This window comes from Oryza sativa, chromosome 1, assembly GCF_034140825.1.
Source record: "Oryza sativa Japonica Group chromosome 1, ASM3414082v1".
NCBI lineage: Eukaryota > Viridiplantae > Streptophyta > Magnoliopsida > Poales > Poaceae > Oryza > Oryza sativa.
The window spans coordinates 8,431,303-8,447,136 of NC_089035.1; the positions used below are offsets into that span (position 1 = coordinate 8,431,303).

At 38.6% G+C, this 15,834-nt stretch overlaps 1 protein-coding gene across 3 annotated transcripts; it reads right to left on the reverse strand.

Annotated features, from left to right (window-relative positions):
* Positions 1-1,483: 1,483 nt before the first annotated feature.
* On the reverse strand, positions 1,484-10,841 carry LOC4327709 (protein TPR1-like). Of its 3 annotated transcripts, none has more exons than NM_001406415.1 (25): positions 10,487-10,841; positions 9,230-9,409; positions 8,984-9,097; positions 8,084-8,242; positions 7,798-7,972; positions 7,590-7,713; positions 6,776-6,843; positions 6,560-6,695; positions 6,302-6,411; positions 6,145-6,211; positions 5,992-6,065; positions 5,775-5,870; positions 5,603-5,695; positions 5,285-5,412; positions 4,963-5,203; positions 4,721-4,888; positions 4,544-4,639; positions 4,275-4,430; positions 4,085-4,195; positions 3,827-4,006; positions 3,625-3,753; positions 3,446-3,541; positions 3,117-3,299; positions 2,833-3,008; positions 1,484-2,231 (listed from the first exon to the last, which is right to left on the reverse strand). In NM_001406415.1, the coding sequence occupies exons 1-25, from the start codon at positions 10,564-10,566 to the stop codon at positions 2,015-2,017; spliced, it is 3,357 nt and encodes a 1,118-aa protein (NP_001393344.1). In that variant the 5' UTR covers positions 10,567-10,841; the 3' UTR covers positions 1,484-2,014. The 3 variants fall into 3 exon arrangements, with proteins under 3 accessions (NP_001393344.1, NP_001393343.1, XP_015617826.1); NM_001406414.1 differs by having other exon boundaries at positions 6,776-6,876; XM_015762340.3 differs by having other exon boundaries at positions 1,709-2,231; positions 6,776-6,828; positions 10,487-10,713.
* Between the last annotated feature and the right edge of the window lie 4,993 nt (positions 10,842-15,834).

Sequence of the window (15,834 nt, forward strand, 5' to 3'; positions counted from 1 at the left end):
GTTAAAAAGTCAACGGTGTCATACATTAAAATATGGAGGGAGTATTACATAATTAATATATGGTCACACCTGTCATACACATATGCATTTTAGAGTCCGTGCTATAGCTGACTACAAATCTGTAACTCGCTTCTCTTTTCTATCTTGTTTTATCTCCTTTAAATATGTTTATAGCTGGTTTATATCTACTGTTGCACCGGCTCTAAGAGCAGGTTTATTATAGCCAACTATCCAAATCAATTATAGTCAACTTAATAATCAATTCATACAATAGTTACCTATAAACATATAATACACTATTAATACATAGTCACATAAGTCATACATACATTGTGACTTGGAGTCTGTGCTGCAGCTGGCTACAAATCTATAGCCCGTTACTCTTCTCTCTTCTTTTATCTTCTTGATATGTGTTGATGGTAGGTAAGAAGATAGAAGTTAGTTTATTTTGGAATAAAATTCAAACTCTAAAAGTTGGTTTATTTTAGATCGAGAGTATAGTCGTTTTATTCGGTTTAGTTTTGGCTAAATAAACTAAACATTGCAACTCTAGATTTTCAAGTTTTGATTTAGTAAGCATGCTTCCTAGATTGTTAAATATATATATTTTATAAAAGTCAACTTTCTATAGAGAAATTTCTTTGAAAACAAATACTTTTTTTATAGTTTGTGATAGTTAATACTCCCTCCATTTCTGTTCCAGGTTACAAGACGTTTTAACTTCGACCAAAGTCAAACTACTCTAAAATTGACTAACTCTGTAGAAAAAAAATAGTAATATTTACAACACCAGCATAGTTTTATTAAATCTATAATTGAATAATTTTTCATAATATATTTGTCTTCGGTTAAAAATTTACTATTTTTTTCTAAAAAATTAGTCAAACTTAGAGTAGTTTGACTTTGACCAAAGTCAAAATGTCTTATAATATAAAACAGAGGGAGTATTTGATTAATTAATACCCTACTAAATGTGCAACTGAAAAACTGACTACTGCTCCGAACACAGCCGATATACATAGGACCACTCATGAGAATGAGAAGTTTACGGTAGTACTCTTCCTTGCTAGTATAATATAATAACCTAATATTGAATATGATATATCTTGTTTAGATTCGTAACACTATGATGTGACATATCCAATCATAAGTTATTATATTATAGAAAGAAATAAGATATGTCACATCCATAAGTTGTTCTATTATTTACTAACATTGTAACGAAAGGAGTAATAGTATGTGGACATCAGCAAGAGTCATGCTGAGCATGCATGCATTTGTGTATCCCAATTGTGTATTAAGATAGTACACCTCTTACAAGTTCAGTTCATGTAACTCTTTAAAATGAGCACAAGAAAGTTCCTCATGTAACGTCGACTCAATTTACTCTTTAAAATGAGCACAAGAAAGTTCCTCGTTAGGTGACTCTGGCCGTCAAAATCTACAAGCAAATATGGTTTTTTAGCTGACAACGACTTCAGATGGTACATTAATGACATCTCATTGTGCCCATATAGGCAATTCAATAGCATAAATCATAAAATTCCCGTTGTTAGCACACAAACTTATTTTCTTTCAACGAACTTATGCAACAATTAGGTAGATGCTAGTATCTCTTTCTACCAAAAATCCGACGGCATTCAAGGCATCCGTCAATCACCGTCTTCCTTTTCATGTCCGAACCACCACAACAGTTGGGGAAAAAAAATGAACATGAAGGAAGGAAAAACTATGTATAGCTTGAAAAGCATCTAAGCAAAGATAACTACAGCATCCGACGTCCCAGTTATACTGAGAAAACCTAATTTTATGGACTATCCCTATTACAAGATAACCTTTTCATAACTAGGGCAAACATCCGACAAGTTACAAGCACACCTGATCTTACGATTCCATTTTTTTTCTGTTTGCTTTTCCAACAAATGCAACAATAGCCTAGTCACATCAACATACAAACAAGTCAATGTAAAAGATTAGAAAAGCTTTACAGTGAAGATCCAACCGGCATGCACGTCTATCTTTGGATTTGGTCTGCAGCTGGGTTGCTAGTTGCTGATGATGTTGACGTCCTGCCATTGGGCACCCCGTTTTCCGTGGGAGGCGTCGTTCCCCACTTCCCTTCGGACTCCAAGGGTTCAATCACTTTAACAGATCCATCTGAAAGCCCAACCGCAAATTGATTCGACTCCTGTGGATGTGCAGCGACGACAAGAGGGTAGACCGATGGATTGCTGGTGCAGGGAAACATATATGTTTTTAGATGAAGCTCGATGGAGGAATAAATAGCAATAATACGCAACCTTCTAATGAGCGGGGTTTCAAATGTCAAAACTTGTCAACAAAAGTTTGGCATATAATGTTTATGTATTTCCCACTTGAAATTAGGTGTTTTTGATCATATTATATCTAGCTACTCTAGATAAGACTACCAATTCAGAGTATTTCAGGGCAACTAAGATTGCCATAAAACTTGGTAGAACAAAAATGCCAGTTAATCCTTCTTAAATTGACTAACAGGATCATGTAAAATCATAATCCTCATATCTCAAACTTCGATTAGTAGACTTATATGGCATTAGCTATTAGGATATCGCACTGTTCCTAACAGAAAGGAGTCATGGCTCAAGGCATGGCAGAGGAGGGGTGGGACATGTTGAGCACGAATGCACGATGATTACAGGTCAAAGTGCTAGGACACTCGTACTACATTATATATTGTAGCAATATACATGGACAATCAGATACTGAAATTTAAAACTGTATCAGCACATCTAGTTCTCATATGGCCTTAGGTAAATTTCGTGCGTATATCATACGTAAAGTAGTGAGTACCTGTTTATGGCTGCAGAAGATAAGTATGCTGGAGGTGCAATTCGGCATCTTAATCTCAAGTTCTCCACATCAAAAATTCCTATGTTACCATCGGTAAAGGCAGCAAAAACCAACTGGCTGTTGCGTGAGTATGATGCATGTGAAATGGGAGCTGACAAAGCGTCCTGAGGTATCCACTGAAACAAGAGAGATAAAAAAGAGATTTTAGCAAACCAGAACAAAATTATTTGATCAATTATGAACATAGGAATTCTATCCATTTTTGATACAGCATATATAGCTACCTGGTAGATTCTTTCCATTTTTGATGCATCATATATAGCTAGCTGAGTCTCATGTACTACTAACAAACGACTCCAGTCAGAGTTAAACTGGACCCAAGTATCCCCTGATGGAGTTTTCCCAGCTGGCATTTGAATAGCAACAGATTTTTTCTTTTCCCAAGTATCGGTGGCCCACACACAAAGCTGCAAAGTGGAAACAGAGTGACATTATTATTATCCAAGGGTTGAGTGGTTCTTTTGAGAAAGATAAATAAACTAGCAGCCATACTGATCCATCAACAGAATCAATGAATGTAAAGTGTAAAATAAAGTGTTTTGGCTATAGTAACCTGTGCATCAGCCCCTGAAGACACAAGTATTTGTAGGTTGTTTGAGAAGGCCAAACCAGTTATCCTCCTTTGATGCCCTTTCAATCTAGTTTTGACCTGGAAAGAAAATAAAGCTCAATATAAATGAATAGCAATGGCTCAATAAATTACAGTATGTGCAAATTTTATGTATGCAGTACCTCATCTACCCTGACATTGTATATATGGATGGTTGAATCTTCCATTCCAATTGCTATGATATTATTGTCTTGAGGGTGAAATGCTAAAAAGGTTGATGCTGGAGGTGGTGGCATGAATGTTGTCATCACCTGCATGAAGGAAGCATAATTAAAATTTCCTGAATTTTGAAGTATTTATCCAAAAAAGATATTGAGCATTTACCTTAAATGTCATCATGTTAAACAGTGAAACCTTCCCACCACATGCAGACATCACATAAGAATCATTCTTGGAGAGAGCAATGCATGGAACTGCATCCTCAGGATTGGTATCTGCTGTATCATTTTGCATGACAAGACCACTGTTTGGTTGCCAATGTTGTGGCACTACATTGGCTGTGGCCTGCTTAGCAGAATTGACAGAATTACACGCTGCCCTTGATTAGCCTAAACCCCAAAGAACAAAGAGAGAGTAATATACCTTCCCACTTGGATTTTGATCATTCCGAGCCCATTTCCACAGCCTTTGAATGGCATTGGAACCAAGTGCTAGCAAGCCAACACCAGAATTTGTGTACAGAAGTCTGACAACCTGTATATAAATGTTGTTAGCCTTCTGAACGATTACATGAAGAGAAGTGCAAACTACGCAAGAACAAGTTGGATCAAACCTTGCTGGCTTGGTCTGGAGTTTCTGGCATTGTAGCTACACGGCATTGCTGAGCATTTAGGACTTCCATCAGCTCCCAGGGTTTTGCTTTATCGGGCCTTTCTTCTGAAATTCTAGGCTTTATATCGATGCTTCTAGATGCTGGATCACCACCATTCTATTAAATCCATAATTAAGTCAGATTGTGTTTCAATTGCTAACAGTAAGGTAAGCAAAGAGGCATTAAACAGATGAAACTTTGGGAAATCTTTCGTCTGTGGATTACCATACCATTATAGGAGATGGCTTTGCAGGAGAATTCCTGTCGATGTGATCCATCCGACCAATATTAGGAGAAATGCCCGCAACAACAGGAGCACCAGAGACCTGTAAATGCAATATTCAAGGTCATGGATTTTCTAAAACTAGACCCACAACAATAACAAGCAGCAAAGAGTGTGCAGGAACCTTCATAGAAGAAGCTTCATATTGCGATCTAAATGCTTCGAAAGGTCGGTTTCCAAATGCTCGTAAAGTTCTGAGTCCATCAGCATTTGCAAGTATCTTAAACCCATTGTCCACTGTAGTAACAGCAAGAAGATTGCCTTCTTTATTGAACCTCAACCGTGGAAGACCCTGATAGAATGTACACAGTTTTAGACTACCAAAAGAGAAAAAAATGTTTAACACAGTAGGGAACATAGACTAACCGGTAAGCCTCCGTCAGCTTCAGTAGAGCTAAGCATGGTTGTATTATCAACATCCCAGAACTTAATCTGATTATCTTCACCAGCAGCCAAAATGTGATTCTGAGCTGTGTCAAACTGCACCACACCAACACCAGCTGACTTTTTACGAAACCCAGAATATGTCCTCTTGATAGATCCTTCACTTTCATTCCACTCAACTAAATATGAATCTCCATCTTTACTTGTTCCACATGAGAACAACCTTCATATGAAAAACAAGTAAATTAGTACAACAACAATAACTAAAGACAACTTTCGGTACGAAAGTAATACCTCTGCTTACCTAGTTCCATCAGCGCTATAAAGCATAGTAGTACACCATTTTCCTGGAGCATCATAATCTACCCTGGATCCCATATGATCATAAAGCCATGCCTTAATTTTCCCGTCGAGGGAGGTTGAGAAGATAAACTTCAGGGAACATAAGAATAGCACATCAACACAAGAAATCGACATTAATAACATTAGACAGCCCCTTTTTTACTGAATGGACACATTAATAATCACGCATACTACCTCTGTTCAATCTTGAGAAGAAATTGTTTAGCTTATAAAATAAGCACCACAACTGGAAATATCATATTCTGTTCAGAAAACCCACCTGAATACTCTCTTTGTGGTGAGGGCAGATGGAATACACTGGTGCCTCATGCCCTTCAAATGAAAACAGTTTCTGTCCATGCATATCCCAGACCTACAAAAGAAAAGTGAAGTTGAAGGAGACCAAGGCTAGGGGGAAAATTGAAGATAACCATCCAAGAAGCATCTAATACCTTTATCAGCCTATCATCTCCACAAGTGACAACACAAAGTTGCTTATTTGGCCGGGAGAATGCTATGTCATTAACTGCTCCAGAATGAGCGTCAATCTGACATGATGAATAAAAGGGTTTAGTGACAGACTTGAACTAATAAAGTATTGTGATATTTATAAAACTGACATTTGGTCTATAACCATATGATTAAGGACAGTTGGAAGTATTGCAGTACCTCTAGAACTTGCCGCGTCTCATTTGGTTGCTGATATGCATGCAGATGAATCAAATGTTTTGCAAATGCGACACCTGAAACCACAAAGGAAACCTAAGCAACAAATAAAGTGAAACACAATATTACTGACAGAATTATAAAATGGATACCAACCTATCAAGTCTCCATCAGGACTCCAGGTAACCCGGTTAATGGATATGGAAGACTCTTTAGCCACACTCTTTTCACGGGAGGTAAAATAAAGAGGCATATAAGATCAGAACTATAGATGTTTGTACTGGATCAACTATAAAAAGCAATAAAAAAATACCTGAAATTGTGGTGAACAAGCTTGAATGTCCCAAATTTTGAAGGGCTTTGAAAACAGTCTCTCACGCATACCAACCTCCCAAAGTGTAATTTCACCATTGGTAGATCCAACTGATAAAGTAATAAGCGTGATAAGAAAATGATATATCGTTTGGCTAAGTTGTATTCAATCATTCATGCTTAAAGAATCAGACTTCTGTACTTACTATTGCACATATTTTTTAAATAGATTTTAATAACATAAAGAGCTTGATTGTACCTAGTAATAGTGTATGCCGAGTTGGATGAAAATCCATGCTGGTTACACTAGATCCCTGTGACAATGTACAAGCTACTGTCCTGGGAAGATCCTCCACTGACCATAAAGGTTGGGGAATTGGTGCAGGATAGGTGGCCTGAACATAAGCGTAGATGACTTTGAATAATTGATAGAAAATGCACCAGCCATATATCTTCTATGCAAATGCAACATTACCTCATCAACACCATGTCCACTTGGCCTCAATCGCTTCATTAGTTGCTCAGATTCTGCACTTTGATAGTCTGTTATAGTTGGTCGTTTCATGATTGGGACAGCTGAGGAAATAGTACGATAAGTTGTATGTCATGAGAACGTGACAAAAGAAAACAACATATCAGGACATGCAAAGCAGAAATAATAAATGTTCATGTACATTTATGTTGCCAAAGAGAATTAGGCTTTGTCTTAGAGGTGTTAGATGTACTTCAAGCTAGAAGGATTAGGCAAAACATCAAAGAACCAAAGAACCGCATTGCTGAATAGTTGATGCCTGTAACCGTATTCTATGGGCCAACAGAATTACTTCCTCCGTTTCATAATGTAAGACTTTCTAGCATCACCCACATTCATATAGATGTTAATGAATCTAGACACATATATATGTCTAGATTCATTTACATCTATATGAATGTGTGTGATGCTAGAAAGTCTTACATTATGAAACTGAGGGGGTATCTAGTATATGTCCCAACTCACCTTTTCTTATTTAGCAGTTTTAAACTTATTTTCTTTATTAAAAAAATGAGAAAACATGTCAAATTCATATGGAAAATAACCATTAAGTCAGACATGTGAAATCAGAAAGCAATGATCATTAGTGCAATGAATTAGAAAATATTAGTATCAGAGAAATAGCAATACCTAGTGTGAATAAAGAAGTTGTACAGTAGGAAATATTGCAGATTTAGGTCAGAATAATATAATAAAAGAACAGTAAAAACGCTCACATTATCAATTAGCAAATATCAACAGAAAAGTATCATCTTACCTTGATTTGGCGGAACAGGTAGTGATGATGCCGCCACAACAGCAGATGGAACAGATGATGTAGCAGCAGCAGCATTTGCCATCCAACCCGCTAAAGATGGACCAGCAGGAGGAGGTTGAAATGGCTGCATTAATGGATATAGTGAGTAAAAGTGAAAAGAGGCATTCATAAAATCATGCAAAGAAGAAATGGTAAATCTCAAACATACAGTATGAGCTGTAAGTGGTGGGTATGTGCCACCGGCCTTTGGAACCGCTGCCAGTGGTACAGAAACTGGTGAAGCACGAGCTCCATTTGGCGGAGTGCAGGTATGATCAGTGAACAAAGTCTTGATATCTGGATTTGGCCGAGGATTCTTACAAAGCTGATGCTGCCAGTTCAAGCTGCAAATGTCGTCATAGAATTATGAACTCACATATAACAGAAAATCACAGTGAACACTCAAACAGGTCATATAATGTAACAAATAGCAATAGTATATTGTCTTCCCAAACCTTTGGTTGATTAAAGTCCGAAGGCGTGATGCCTTGAGAGTTGGGAAAACAAGCTTTTCCCGGAAAAGGGGGTTCGCTTCAATAAGTTTTTTGAGCTCAATCAGCATTATACTGCGAGCAGATTTGGTATCCCCGTACTTAGACAGCTGTTCATTTTCCCTGCAAGAAAACAACAGATAGTTGATAATTTGACAGTTTTATGGCAATAGGAAGCTAAGAACATGATAGTATGAAGCACAGTAGGTTGATTAAAAAAGGCATGGGAAGTGCTGTTAAAAGCAGAACAAGTAATTCCACAATTTTTGTTAATTCAAAGGCAATTAACAAAGTAGTGGCAGTAAACTCTTACTAGAAGCTCTTTCCAAAAGGAAAATGTATTCACTCATAACTTAAAACTCCAAAATGCCTAACTCAAAGTAACTACAACTCGATTATCAGAGCAGGTTTGTGTAGCTTCTGTACTGGAGGGCGCACTCAACTACACATTCAATTTCATGTTCTATCAAAAAAAAGAAAAAAGAAGAATCCATGCCCTACTTTAGTTCTCCGTGATGGCAAACTTATTGCAAGTCACAGCTGCACCAAGTGGAAACTTAAAATGCTCATGAAGTATATCGCTCTAAGGAAATGCTTTCATGTCCTGATCAGCAGTGTGAAGATATGAATGATCCATGAGCACAACTAAACCACCATTACCTGGTAAGTGGTAACTAAAAAAATCAATTCAAGAAACATCAACAGCTCATTGTCTCTGTCAACACATTATACATTTCTTTGGTGTCATTGTTCAGATAAAGGAATAATCTAAAGAACCCTAATAATGCAAAATTCAACTAGCAAGCCTATCAACACACTCGCACAACAGTCAACAGAAAATACAAGGCAAGATGAAGTAAGAACCTGAAATTCTCAAGAGTTAGAAGCTGTGTTATCTCTTTATATAACTCCTCGTTGAATGTCGAGAAGACTTTAAGATCTTTAACAAGAATATCTACTGCCTTTGCTCTATCATGCCTGTTACAAAAAAAATATATAAATGAATATGAAAATTAGTAGAAGTTATATCTCACCCAGTGCCAAAAGGATGGAACACAAGTCCTTTTTTTGGTTGAAATGGGAACTTTCCCTTCAGATATGAAATTATACCTGTCAAGTGCTTCCAAATACTTCTGCTTTCTGATCTCAAAGAATATCTTCATAGAATACCTATTGTCATCCACCTTGGTGAAACCTGAAAGATATTTCTCCACTTCATCCCACTCCCCAGCATGGACCTTCTCTTCAAAGTACTTCATGTTGAAGAAGAATCCTGACTCTTGCTCAAGCCTAAAACAGAATGTACCATATTAGGAAATTACACCTTGCTAGACCAAATGTACCATTGAATCCAACATAATAGTCGTGACAAGGAAATAGAACATTAGTTGAAGGATTTTTTTTCCCCATCTTTTCGTAGAATGAGCAGTAAACGAGTGACAGCAGAGCTCAATTGCAATGACGGAGACCTTCGGGTGTCAAGCTGGACACTCTAATTCGGACTAACCTACCGTATGCCACTATAAAGTCTACAATGTAAAAATTTGAGCAGAAACGACAGAAAGTACAGAACATAAGTTCAGACAAGTTCAACAACAGCTTTGTAAGTTATAATTGCCCGACTGCTTGCTTAAAATTTGGTTATATTTTCGTAAATAATTCTCAATTATTTCGACGGTGTTGATGCAATCCAGAGAAATGACATGTACAATTACTGGCTCAGTCGACACAGCACAAGTGATTATAATGACAAAACCAATCACCGACTTAATCACATTGAATCTAGAGATTCAATTGTTCAGACGAATTTAAGCAGCCGACAGAGAATAGGATTCGGGATAAAAAAAACAGACAAGTTTTTTTTTCCCGAACAAGGCAAAGCGAAAAAAAAAAAGAGGCGCATGTGAGCTCGAAATTTCAAATCTCCCCCTCAACTATCCCAATAAAATAAAAATACCATGACCAGAGCCCCTCCCCCAAAAATTGATATTGACCAAATTGATAAAATACTAACAACCATCCTGGAGAAAACCACGAGGAAAAAAACTTTGACCAAACCAGCCAAAAAAAACTTCGGAAAAAATTTCCTTGCATATTAACAGATCAAACAGAGCGAATTTTTTTTTCCGATGGAACTCAAAGCCCAAAACTAAAAAAAAAATCTGGAGACGCATCACGCAAAAAAAAATCATAGATAAAAAAAACACGCACAAACACTCGCGAAACAAATCCCAAAAAAAGCAGAGTCGCCTGCGCCCAACCAACCTCCCACCGAATCACCCAAAAAAAAACAGAGCCCACGGTCCAACCCAACCGGCGAACGAAGAAACCAGCGAGAGAGGCAGGGGAGGGAGAAAGGCTACGCACTTGTGCACGGTCTCCTTGAACTTCTCCTCGTCGAGGAACTGGAGGATGAGGAACACGAGCTCCCGGCTGAGCGACGACATGGCGCCGCCCCCCCGCCGCCGCTGAAACCCCCCTCCCGGCTCCGATCTGCCGCGGGCGCCTTCACCGCTTCACCCCGCCGAATTCTAGGGTTTCCCCGTCGCCGCCGCCGCCTCCCCTCGTGATGAGAGAGAGAGAGACGGAGATGTGGAAGGAGGAGGAGGTCGCGAGAGAAAGAAAGAGAGAGAGAGGAGAGGAGAGAGAAACTTTAGTCTCGCTTTCTTCGATGCGTTGCAGACCTCTCGCCCTTTTCTCTCTCCCCACGCCACCCCCACTTGCTTATCTACGATAAGGAGGTCGGCTTATGTATAAGTGGGTGCGCGTATCGATACGACAACTCGCCTATGCGATACGCGCGGAGCGGCGGAATCGAAGGGGGCGGGATTAAATCGGGTGGATATTCGTGAGCTGGCGTCCGGTCGTGAGTGCGACGTGCGGGCAGCGGCCCACGAGAGGGAGAGAGAGAGAGAGAGAGAGAAGCGCGCGGACTTTTTCTCGCGTCTCCGCGAGATGACGCGGTACGAGATTACAGCGGGGCGAGACGAGATGAGATGAGACGAGACGGTGAAGTTGCGGGAGAGGAGTTGTCGCTTCGGTTGCTGGTTTTCTTTTTCTTTTTCTTCTTTTTCTCGGATCGGCGGCGGCTACTGCTGCTGCTGCTGCTCGGATGGATCTCGTGGAAGCAGTACTAGCACCGACCGAGTGAGATAGGGATGGACCCGCTGACGTGTTCCATCCTTGTTTTAGCCCGAGCATTTATTGCCCAGGATTTTATATTTAGAGTGTATTTAGTTCCACGCCAAAATTAGAAGTTTTAAGAAAAAAGTTGAAAATTTATGCGTGTAGGAAAATTTTGATGTGATGGAAAAGTTGGAAGTTTAAAGAAAAAGTTGTAACTAAACCAGGCCCTAATTTCATTCATTGGTGACAGTTTGATTCATTAATTAGAGCAGGTTTAATAGTATAGCCAATTATTAGTTCTAAATCATCTATGGTCGATTTACAATAGTTATCTATAAGCATATACAGAGTATTATACTATTAATACATGGTCTTACCTGTCATACATGCATTGTGTCTTGGAGTCTATGTTGCAGCTGGCTGTTATAGCCCGCTGCTCTTCTCTTTCCTCTTTTATCTTCTCAATATGTGTTTATAGCTGGCTTATAGTCTGTTATCGTACCTGCTCTTATTACTCCCTCCATTCCATTTTAATCATCCTCTAAGATTTTTGAGGTCTTCTCAAAATGATCATCATTTAACAAAGTGTTTTTTTTCAAAGAGTAAATATGCATCATTAAATGGTGTTGTATGAAACCAATAAAAAATAATTTCTATTCGTGTAATGGTATGCAATATTTAAAATATGAGCAATACACAGGACATGAAGCGATGAAGCACCTTAACCAATGAGGATTAATTTGATACTCCCTCTGTCCCATAATATAAGGGATTTTGAGTTTTGATTGCACTGTTTGACCACTCGTATTATTCAAAAAAGTTAGAATAATTATTTGATTTTTTGACTTACTTTATTATCTAAAGTACTTTAAGCACAACTTTTCGTTTTTTATATTTGCACAAATTTTTTGAATAAGATGAGTGGTCAAACAATGCAAACTAAAACTCAAAATCCCTTGTATTATGGGACGGGGGGAGTAATGATGAATACTCCCTCCATTCTAAATTGATATACATATTTTAGAGGTACACCAAGACCAAGAAAAGCTAATAATTTTCTCATACTATATTTACTCTAGCAATGTATGCACCATCTCCACTATTTTCTAGCCAATAGTAAATCAAGATATTGCATGTGGGTTATAAATACTTGTTTGCATGGATGCATGTATCAATGTCCATTTACTCCAATGCACAAATAACGAATAGGCTTAATAAATGAATAAATATGTAGATCATTTAGGAATAATAAAAAAAACTATATATAGATTAATTTGGAATGGAGGGAGTATTTGGATGCCCTTATTCTTGATGTCATTTGCTTAGAGATGATCAAATCGCCAAATCGGGATGGAGAGAGTATTACGATGTGCTCTGTACATATTTTAAACTGGTCACGCGCATTTTACCACGTAAGCAGAGGGCGTTTTGCCTGTATTTTTGCTCGTATGGCCATTTGTAACTCGCTCGTGTCCTTGATGACCAAAAACAAACAGAGTAAACAAAGATACGCATTACGCTACATATGTTCCTTCCTTCTGTCTTGTTCCCATCTAAACAAACCACTACCAACCTAAGTTGTTGAGTAACCAACTGGTAATAACCGGACAATAACTAAAGGGAGTAGTTCGGTTGAAAGGCTGTGAATTGAAATCAAAATTTGAAAATTGAATTCATTTCAGCCAACCAATGGACCGTTTGGTAGATTAGTGGCCATGAGCCCATGATAACCTTATTGCTCCAATTGGTAGTAGTTCAAACTCTTGGGAAAATCAAGCTGCTAGGACCTAGTTTTACCCAAGCTATGATCTTGCATCCATAATGTATCTGCGAGTCGTTGATTCTTTCTCAATAAATAAATACTTATAAATACCGGTACAATATTTGGCAGCTATTGTTGCCCCTCATTGAAAAATAAATATTGCATACCAATAAAAATATGCCTATTAAAAATAAAATTTTTAGATTTGGAAATATGATTATCAAAAGTAGATGGAGAGAGTATAATTCTACAGATTGAAATTTACCTTATCGTTTTTCCATATGCCTCGGTGTTTATTTATTCAACTGATATTCATGACCTTGGCACCGAATGATGACTTTAATTTTCTTTTCTTTGGACCATTCTTCATCTGTTTTCCGAACCATCCGTCCTTTAATTCCCTTCAACTACAACTACAAGTATAATGTCTTCGACTTACCCAAGAAAACATTGACTTTAGCCCCATCACGTACTGACGGCTCTGTTTGGAGAACTAGCCAAGAGTTATTTTAAGAGCTATTTTTTACATAACGAAATAGCCATAAGTTGTTTGGATCCAAGGGTTATTTTGAGAGCTATTTGGCTTTTAATGCACTTTCCCACGAAGAGAGAGAGAAAAGACATTTTTTCAGTGGGCCCACCCGAAATAGCCCCAATTAGAGCAGGTACAATAGCATACTATAAGCCAGCTATAAATATATTTTAAAGAGATAAAAGAAGAGAGATAATAGCAGCGGGCTACGATCTGTTGCTAGCTACAGTATGGACTCTAAGACGTAATATGTATATGACAGGTGGGACCATGTATTAATAGTAAGCAACTATTCTATGAATTCATTGGCTATAAATGATTTGGAGCTAGTAGTTGGCTATACTATTAAACTTGCTCTTAGCACCCCTTGAGAGGAATAGTTTTTTTGGATGGGTTATTTCCAAAAAAGCCCTGAAATAGCTCACATGTTTGGAATTTTTGGGCTATCTGGGGCTACGTGAGGGAGGGTAAAAAATAACCCATGGATCCAAACAGGGCCGACGTTTAGATTTGCTGAAGCAGAGAAAAGAAATGTTTGTTAAGACCCATTTAAATTTGACGAAGATAAAGATTATATACGGATATGCAAACTGAGAAAGCCATTAGCATATAATTAATTGAATTTTAATATTTCAAACTTAAAAAATAAATTTATTTAATATTTTAGAGCAACTTCTATACTTAAAGTATTCGCACAAAATACACCGTTTAGTAGCTTAAAAAATATATTAACGGAAGCTAAAATAAAATATACTTTCTTCGTCCCAAATATAAGAACCTAAATCGGATGGGATATTTTCTAATACTATAAATATGAACAGACTAGAAAATATTTCATCCGATTTTAGATTCTTATATTTTTGAACGGAGAGAGTACATCTTAGGGTATGTTTAGTTCACGCTAAAAATTAGAAATTTGGTTGAAATTGAAATGATGTGACGGAAAAGTTGGGAGTTTACGAGTATGTGTGTAGAAAAGTTTTGATGTGATGGAAAAATTAGAAGTTCTAAGAAAAAGTTTGGAACTAAACTCGATGTTAAAAGAATTGTTCTTAATGATAACGCCCTAGGCTGTGTTTAGTTCAGCGCAAGTTTGGATTTTGGTTGAAATTGAAGATAATGTGACTAAAAAGTTGTGTGTATGATATGTTGATGTGATAGAGAAGTACTAGTTTGGATTCAAACTCCCTACTTTGGCTTAACCATACCTTTATTATCCGGTGCACCCACCCGGAAGTCTGTGCCGGGCAGCGGATGCAGTGTGGCCTGTGGTGCAGATGGCAGCCAGGAAAGCGTGCAGGCAGGCATGTGGAGGGGAAAAGTCTCGACTCCAGCCGAGAAAGCAACAGCTGAAATATGAAAACGGGCAAGTACGCTAGCCGACACGCTCTGCGCCTCTGCCCCCACCCCCCACCCCCCACCCCGATCCAAACCCAACCAAAACGCAAAAAAACCGCAACGCAACGCTCGTCGCATCGCTCCTCTCTTCTCGTCGCGCTCGCGCCGGTGCGAAACCGCGAGACGCGCGGTAGCCAAGCCCCCAACCGCGACGCGCGACGACGTACTACTACCTGCCCGTGCCGCGCGAGCGGCGAAAAAACGGGAAAGAGAAAAGGAAAACGCTCTCGGTTTCGATCGGGGCGCCGATTCGCGGGGTTGGGTGTGGTGGTGGACGGACGCGCGCGGGTGTGGAGTGAGTGATCGACACGACAAGACGCGGGCGTCACAGACCCAGCACGTACGAGTACTACTTCTACTACTCCAACGTGGTTGCCGTCCGTGCTGGTAGAGGAGGGTTCGCGGGGTCGCTGCTCGCTGCGTGCGAGTAGCTGTGCACTCGCGCAAACGCATGCGGCTACGGCTGTGTCTCCCTTCAAACTTCTAATTTTTTCATCACATTAAATTTTTAAACACATACATAAGACATTAAATATGGACGAAAAAAACTAATTGTACAGTTTACATATAAATTATTAGACGAATCTTTTAAGCATAATTACACCATGATTTGATAATATGTTGCTACAATAAACATATGCTAATGATAGATTAATTAGGCTTAATACATATCTATTATTTGTTTTATTATTAGTCTGCGTTTAATACTTTAAATGTGTGTCCGTATCCTTTAATTTTTTTTAAAAGTAACGGAACACGGCCACGAAGAGATTCGTTTTCATGGAAAAAATCCGACAAGAGCAGCCTAGCTGCCTAGCAGCGGTGCGGTAACCTGCCGGTGAGGGTGAGACGCACAAGATGTGCATGTGCGCGACGCTAGTCTCTCACTGTCACTGG

Coding starts and splice junctions, on each gene's coding strand:
- LOC4327709 (NM_001406414.1), bottom strand. CDS start 10,566: ATGTCGTCGCTCAGCCGGGAGCTCGTGTTCCTCATCCTCCAGTTCCTC. Junction 5,696..5,774: donor GAGATGATAGGCTGATAAAG/GTATTAGATGCT, acceptor TTTCTTTTGTAG/GTCTGGGATATGCATGGACA. Junction 3,542..3,624: donor ACAATGTCAGGGTAGATGAG/GTACTGCATACA, acceptor TTTTCTTTCCAG/GTCAAAACTAGATTGAAAGG.